Source organism: Malus domestica, chromosome 13 (genome assembly GCF_042453785.1).
Source record: "Malus domestica chromosome 13, GDT2T_hap1".
Taxonomy (NCBI): domain Eukaryota; kingdom Viridiplantae; phylum Streptophyta; class Magnoliopsida; order Rosales; family Rosaceae; genus Malus; species Malus domestica.
Window position 1 is genome coordinate 13880154 of NC_091673.1, and position 8001 is coordinate 13888154.

Below are 8001 nucleotides of genomic sequence, written 5' to 3' on the forward strand. Positions count from 1 at the left end.
AAAAGGGAACAGCCACAAGCATCCCCAACCCCCAACCCAGCCAAAAGCAACCACAACCAGGCACCATACGTGACGACGGCAACTCCTTTTCTCTTTTCCGCAAGAAAAGTCACCTTCCTTTCTTTTTCTTCTCCTTTCTTTATTCCTCTCTATCTCTTTTTCCCCCATACCAAAGCTGAATTTAAGATTCATATCCATATTTATTATTGAATTTCAATTCAGAAGCAAGGGTTGAAAAGTAGGAGAAAAGAAGAGAGAATTTGGGGTAGGTGAGGTGGACGGAAGATATAGAAGATGGAAGGGACAAAAGAGTTCGAAAGAGGTGAGGGGTGAAGAGACAAAATGAGGAGGTTTGATTCGTTTCTCATTTAAGTTTTTTTTTTTTTCCCATTCCTTTTTTTCTTTGACTACAATGAATATATAAGATGATTGATTTTTAGAAGAACTTTTTAATTTTTAAGAGAACATTTTAATTTGGTACGAAAAATTTTAAAATGAGTGGAGAAATAAGACTATGAGGTGAACATATTAACACTCTAAATAAAAGTGGGTTCTATTATAGTGTCAATGTCATACAATCAATGTATACCAACTGAATCCACTCACATTTCTGTGTTATGTGACTAACTTAACTTATGCATTCCATACATGGATCTTTTATTTTTGTTTAACATTCGAGTAATGCTAGGAATACTAAATTTGCAAACTAAATGATATGTCACCAATAAAAAAATAAACGTGTTAATCAATACTTAACTAATAATCCAATCATCAAAACTTCCATATCATTTAGTTTACAAAATTTAATCTACAAATGTAGTCTCCATAATCTTACCTAAAAATAAAAGACTTGAAGACACAAGTTTGTTAGTCAACTAAGGAAGTTTCTCTGGCAAAGGAAACCCAAGGAAAGTTTCAAACTTAGGACAACTTTGTGGGAAATCTTCCAACCATTAGAATTTTGAAACAACCACTTGAAATATTGAGACTTTAAATAGGGATTGTTTATCTTCCCCTCTTTCTCAAGAAATTCTTTTAAAAAAAGTTGTTATTAACACTATAAAAAGTCTTCATATACTTCTTTCTTTTTTAATTTTTTTTTATTAGAAAAGAGTGCATGCTAACTCGCTTAGAATGTCAATAACAATTCTATTTTTATAATATTATTTATAAATATCGATGTGTTTACTAATGTTCCTATTAGCTAATTTGTCATTCATTTGGTTAATATATATCTGATAAGTAGTTGTCCCAAGTTTTGTTTTTTAATAAAACCAAATTCAGCAAAACAAAAAAACCAAACTAAAAAAATTTATGTATCAAAAAAAAAAAAAAACTCTGAATATTGTGACGCTGGATGAACTGGCGCTAGGGATTGTACATATGTCCATGAAAGCATAAACAAAACAGTTCTTTTAATTTTTTAAAAAACTGAATTGCACTAGTAGTTCTTGTAATTTATTTGGATTTTTCACTTCCCCTCATTTTGTAAGTTTTATTGTAACACTTTGGTCCTTGTAATTTTATTACCAAAGTTGGCCAAATCTATTAAACAAGGAAAAAAAATTCCTTCCAACTTGAATTTTTCAAATGAGAAGATGTGAAAAAAAAAAGATGAAAATCGAACTTAGTTGACATAAAAATAGATGAAACTCGAACTTAGTTGACATATTAAAACTAAAGCAAAATACGAAATACAACAAAGTATAGAAAGACCACGAAAGTGAAATTCCAAGTAAACTACATCAACTAGTGATGCAACTTAATTGGCCTAAAACATGAAAGAGAGAGAGAGGAATAAACATAAATTTATAAGATTATTATCTGTGGTTACAATTGGAAAAGAGCTCATAATTCCAAGACCTTGTCACAATCACTTATCACATAATTTTTACAGCAAAATTTAAACAATTATTATGATTCACTAAAAACATGATTTTTGATTTATTACATGCACCTCAATGCAGCAAAAATGAGAAAATTTCTGAGAGAGGAGAGGAGAGGAGAGGTTGACATATGTGTGGCATGGCCCTCATTCAAAGAAGTCAACTACTCAATAGCAGCGGTAGACGGCAACCACGGCGCCACGCCGCTGTGGAGCTAAAACAGTCATGATGACAAGAGCTACCACAATCACCACCAGAACTGCCGTGAGATCAAGACCACCTTCATCGCATTCAAAGCAGCAAAACTTCCCCATCACTTTATATAAATATGTGCTATATATAATGCAAAAGTTCTTGAAAGCTTGAAAGCTTTTGGAAATGGAGTATGAGATTACTTGAGAGGGAGGGGAATGAATGAATGAATGAATAATTTGATGATTTATTTGGTGTCGCAACTTGTGCTCGTTTATAAAAGTAGGAAATCAAGTTGACATAAATTGTCTATTGAGAAATGCTAAAAAGAATCTTTCAAAGTGGGATTCTACACGACTCTTTGTCACTTCATAGATTAGCGTTAATTTTCGTACCACATTTTAAAACATTGTGCCAAAAACATGAAATGGCAGAACGTCCGTGAAAAGTCCACTTTTGATAGAGTCTCCGTCACATTTCTCTTGTATATTTGGAATATTCTAATCATGCGTTGCCTCGAAGGAGTAAGTTAAGACTCTTTGATAATTAATTTCCAAACTAAACCAATTGATGATACATTTTGCCAACTTCTGCACACTCATTACTTGTTATAAAAGTCATTACTTGTTATAAAAGTCAAGATTAATGTGAATTAGGTCAGCTAGTGGGTGCAAATGTGGAAGTTTCATTTACAAAAGGAAGTTGTTTTACTCACATTCGCTGTCAAGCTAATGGAGTTGTTCGTCGGTGAGCTCGATTTAATTTACATATTGGTAGCATTTACTATTTGCTCGAAGAACCACTTGATGTTCCTGTTGAGAGTTAAAATGGGGAGTTGAGAGATAAAAGTGTGATTATCATAAGGGGCAACGTTTTAATCCATGTAATTAGCCTAAGAATAAAATAATTAACGTAAAGCAATCTCAGAAAAACTGAAAAACACACTCAGAAGAAGGGATCGTGTCTCAATCAAAATCAGAGAAGCATATAACTTGCTTGTTACATGAATTGCAATAATTAAAAATTAGGGTTAAGTACGGATAACTAACAAATCTTTTGGGGTGATTTCAAATTAGTTCAACCTTTTAAAACATTTCAAATAATTACCTAACATTTTAAAAATTAGACATAAATTCGATCATTTGCATTAAGTGATGACTTTACAAAAATTAAGTGATGAAATGGACAAATACTAACGTTAGTTTTAACTAATCACCGTCTTTGGAGCTCTAATTTCTCAAATCAACCCCCTTAACCAAGTTAAACTGTAAATTTACTTGGCTAAAATGCGTCGATTTAGAAATTAAAAGCTCCATAGATGACTTAAGAGTTAACCCTAAAAATCATTATAAACGGTTTAGCATAATGTTATTGTATTATGCTGATGTAACCGCTGATGGTTCATGGTGCTAAGAAGCATGTAGAAAGTCACCTACGACATGAAACAAACACACATTGTAACGAGAGCAGTGCCTGGGACAGTCGTTCACGAGGGAGGGCATCAAGGGCCGGGACTCCGGGAGTCACCGCACGCAGGTGGGTGATTGCTACTTGCATTTATCATATCTGAGTCGCATTGCAATCGACCATCGAGTATTCGTGCAAAAATCAAGAAGAAACATGTTCTGTTCCAGTTCAACATGAGAAGATGAAATATTATGCAACAGCAAATTAAACACAGAAAAAATTTAGATAAATGGAGGGTGATGCATGTACTCAAGTCCCACGCAGAACTTGAGACCAATTGCATACATCGGCTACCTGTACAGAGATACATAAAGTTAAATGTTCAAACCCGTCGAACAGCTTCAATGGTTGGATAATTCAGATTGAAGACGTTAAGAATTGTACGTTATCTACATAAGCAATCCCACTGTACCAAGTATTTCCAGAATAGACAAAAAATGCAAGACCTTCTTTGGCAGCTCCATGGCGAATGTTCCTTGGGTTGCCTTAAACCAATGCTTCTCAACACTAAATCAGATCCCAACAATGCGGATAGATGCTGGCAGTAATTCAGATGCTCTCGAGGAAGTGTGCGAAACTGGGGTACTTTGGCTCCCACCCTATTTCCTGACGAGTTTTTGAGTTGTTTAATCTCTTACCCAAGGGATCACTGGTTCCTGCACAAACAGCATCGATTGGTGTGAGGTGTATTTCAAAATATCCTAAAACCGGAATCCCCTTTATATTCTTAATGGAATATTAGCAAGAAGCTTACCCGTAAAGGCCTCAAACGTGTTCGAGAATTTCCCACTTTTAGCAACCAAGTCCATCACTTCTTGCCTGCAAAGATATTGGCATGCCCACAAATGCTCGTGTCACTAGTTCACGTAGATAATTAAGAAGAAAATAACAAAATGACAGTATCTGGGTATCAACTGTGATCTAGCAGTCAGTGTGTGTGTGTTTGCGCGCACGCGTGTACGTACGTACAACTGGTGCAACTGGGTGCTTTGCAGGCAAGTGTAGGACAAGATCAACTGACATCAGTGCAAAACTTGCCAGTTTTAGGTTTGACTCAACCATTGGATTAGCAGTTTAATCATGCACATAATATGTACCGACTTCAAAAAGATACAATATAGAAAACCATTATATGGAAAAGATTTTGACTTAGGGGTTATTGTTTAAGCCCAAAAACAGAGTAATCCTTCAAAAAATTAAAAATAAAAGTGAATTGATCGTAGCCCTCACACACACACAGAGAAGACCAGCAACAGTTGATCCTGTTGACGATGTGATAAAGTCAATGCAACTGAACAATATTGAAAGATGCAATGTTCAGATTAGAACACCTGGACAATGGATGATTGTCACAACCCAAGAAGATCTGGTTACGTATTCTCTTCTTCAAGATTACAACAGAGAGGGAAGCTGCATCCTGGCAATGCAGTGAACCAGGAAATATATTACTGACAGTGACAAAGTGTAATCATCTAAAACATGATTTGAACTCCTACCAAATTTAAATAGAAAAGAAATTATACACAAATACAGTAGGATGATTCTATCACCTCATAATGTATAAGATTCAGGAAATGATCTGGACGAGCTTCTACGATCCCCTTCTTTAACCAATAAACATGTGCACCTCTATCTGATTTGTAGGCATAATTAAGGACACTTTCAAATATAAAAAATACCAAAATCCCCCAAATCCTGAAATGTTTTCCTTTTTGGTACAAGTAATCTTTCAGAGTTCAACTTTCATAAAGGATATGTAAAGCCCCGCCAATCTAAGAACAACACCGCCAAACTCCAGCACAACTTCTTCTGCTTTAAGTAGGACATCGGTCCTGGGGCTCCTCCCTATTGGCACTACTGGAGTGTCCTGCAAAAAGGAATACGACCACTATGACAAAAGAGAACACTCCAAATTCCAACTCCAACATGACTATGAAATCCAACAAGTTTAAAGAATATTGCTAAAGCAACTTGGCAGATTGAGTACAATAATGTAGACACGGAAACCTCTCTGTGCCAAAGAAGAAAGTAAAGAAATGGCAACACCACCAGAAATAAGTGTCTACCTCGTCACATGGACCATTGTCGTTGCAATCATAAGGTGCAGAGCTTGATGTAAACAGAAAAGAACCTTCACCGTTCCAGTTCAATGCAGCCATTCTGCTTATTAAAAAAAAAAGTCCAAACCAAATCTCTTACACTAAATAAACCATTTCCAGCATTACAAGCTATTCTACTACTTACTAATAATTAAAAAAAACCAATCTCTCACTACCCAGGTATCACTTCCACGAGCAATTGTTTAGTAAGACCGTCACACTGTCATGCGAGCTGATATGTCTTGTACTTAAGCAACAGGCTAGTACACATATATACTTAAAACGTGTCGATTGGTAATAAAACTTGACGGTGTGAGGCTTGAACTGGAAAAATTACTCACCTAACATCACCAGGGTAGTCTGAGGTTCTCGATGGTGGCGCACAAAAGATGACATAAGGAAACTTGTGGGTCATTTTAGTCCCCTTCAAACATGGATTAATACCCTCCTCACTCAGCTCCTCGTGGTGATCAACGGTCACTGTTTGCCCATATATTTCACACCCAGGATGCTCCTACAAACATTAATACTTAACCCACTAATTCATTACTAAATTAACTTAATCACTGAAATAATCACATACGGATAGGCTAAGATAATGAGATCAGTACCTCCCGCCATTTTTGTGCCACCAAGCGCCCAAGAACTCCCGGCCCCACAATCAGCAGGTCATCGGCTCCCACCTTCCCAGAAGAAGTTACCCCCTTCTCTTCACCTGGCTCCGACCCATCAAAAAATTACCATAAACAAATACAAAATTACTGAAAATTCACAAGCTTGGGAAGAAATTAGGGGAAAATGTAGAAAGTAAAGTGAGATTATACCAATGGCGGATGACGGCGACGATGCGGCGGCGGAGACATGGAAAGGCGCGGCCGCCATGGCTGTGTGGGGGGTGGTTCTGAATTGGGAAAATTTGAGGGAAGGGCAGTGAAGATTCGGGAAATTCCCGACGAGTCCTCGAGGTCTTGTCAACGGAGTTGTTGTGAGGATAATGCCAGCAATGGTGCCCATCGTCTTCCAGCTCGGAGGCTTCTCGGAGGATTTGATAATGCAAGCCGAGGTGTGGATGGGTTATCCGGCATTTCTCACCACCAATCACTGATCGCAACGTGGTGGAAGAGGAGGTGATCGTGGCCGTTGGTTTGGGAGATTTTTCATCGGACGGTATGGGAGGTATGGTTCTCTATCGTTTTGTTTTTTGGTAGGTGGGATGGGTTAGTCGACCGGGACCCACAAACGACGTCGTTTGATCTTTGTTTAATTGGGAACGTGGCACTTGGTTCTTGGTGTTAGTGTTTGCCGTCACGTTCAAAGCTCGATTAAGATGGAGTGCATGTCAAAACTTCAAACTTCCAAGCTAGAAATCAAATATTTTTTGCCTTAATTTTTTTAGCTTAACCTTCTAAATTTGAATTAACTCCTAGTTGTTCATTTACCAAATTTTTTAATCAAGACTATATAATAAAGTTTTTTTTAAATGTAATATATATATCATCACACATTGATGACATATTAATCTTGCTTCAGTTTATTACTCATTAAACAACAACGTACTTTTAACCTTAGGGTCAAATGGTAAACCAAAACAAAGTCGATCACCCCAAAAAATGTCTTCGTATGAGTTCAAACTTGAATGGAGGGTTTCAAACTTGAGGACCTAATAGGGACTTGAATGAAGATTTAAGTATTAGTTGACACAATGTTAAAGCTTATTTGAGCATATGTTGTTAGCTTAAGTGGTGAATATGAGCCCGAATAAAATAAGGATTAGTTAAGAGTTCATTGTCTTGCAATGATCCAAACCGTCACTTCTTGGGATCTTCTTTTGAGAAATAAATCAACCAATTCAATTGAGACACAGATGAGTGCTTGTGGTGAAAATTTCAAAAGGTGATTATGGAGGGAGACTTTGGTTCAAGATTTTTTGTTAATAAAAAAGTCTTTGTTTTACATAGCTCAAGAATAAATTCGGGCAAAGTTAACTGGAACCATGTGTGTGAATATTAATAAAAAAATAAATTCACGTTTATAATTTAAGTGGAATTGTAACGCTACATGATAATATTTTAGATACATCGAAAAATTACTCAAGTTCTTTTTGGCCGTAATGTTATATTAAGTAATTGATATGCATCTTTTCTTTACTAATATTGGAGGAAATTGTAGGAATGATTTTTTAACTTTAACTCAATTGGAGTAACCTCAACCAAAAATCTATGATCCTTGCTACCTTTACTCATCATAACGTGCAATTATGTTTTTTTTTGTCAACTCTGTTAGAACTTCCGTCAAAATGAATCATGTGTCACGATTGTGAGGTTGAATCAAGTGGCAAATATAGAAATACAAATGAA

The 8001-nt window shown here is 36.2% G+C and overlaps 1 protein-coding gene across 1 annotated transcript; it reads right to left on the bottom strand.

Annotated features, from left to right (window-relative positions):
* Positions 1 to 3749: 3749 nt before the first annotated feature.
* Positions 3750 to 6734, bottom strand: LOC103452995 (uncharacterized). Its single transcript, XM_008392522.4, has 9 exons — positions 6469 to 6734; positions 6256 to 6359; positions 5986 to 6158; positions 5612 to 5705; positions 5302 to 5412; positions 5096 to 5185; positions 4877 to 4962; positions 4300 to 4364; positions 3750 to 4201 (listed from the first exon to the last, which is right to left on the bottom strand). The coding sequence occupies exons 1-9, from the start codon at positions 6656 to 6658 to the stop codon at positions 4095 to 4097; spliced, it is 1020 nt and encodes a 339-aa protein (XP_008390744.2). The 5' UTR covers positions 6659 to 6734; the 3' UTR covers positions 3750 to 4094.
* Between the last annotated feature and the right edge of the window lie 1267 nt (positions 6735 to 8001).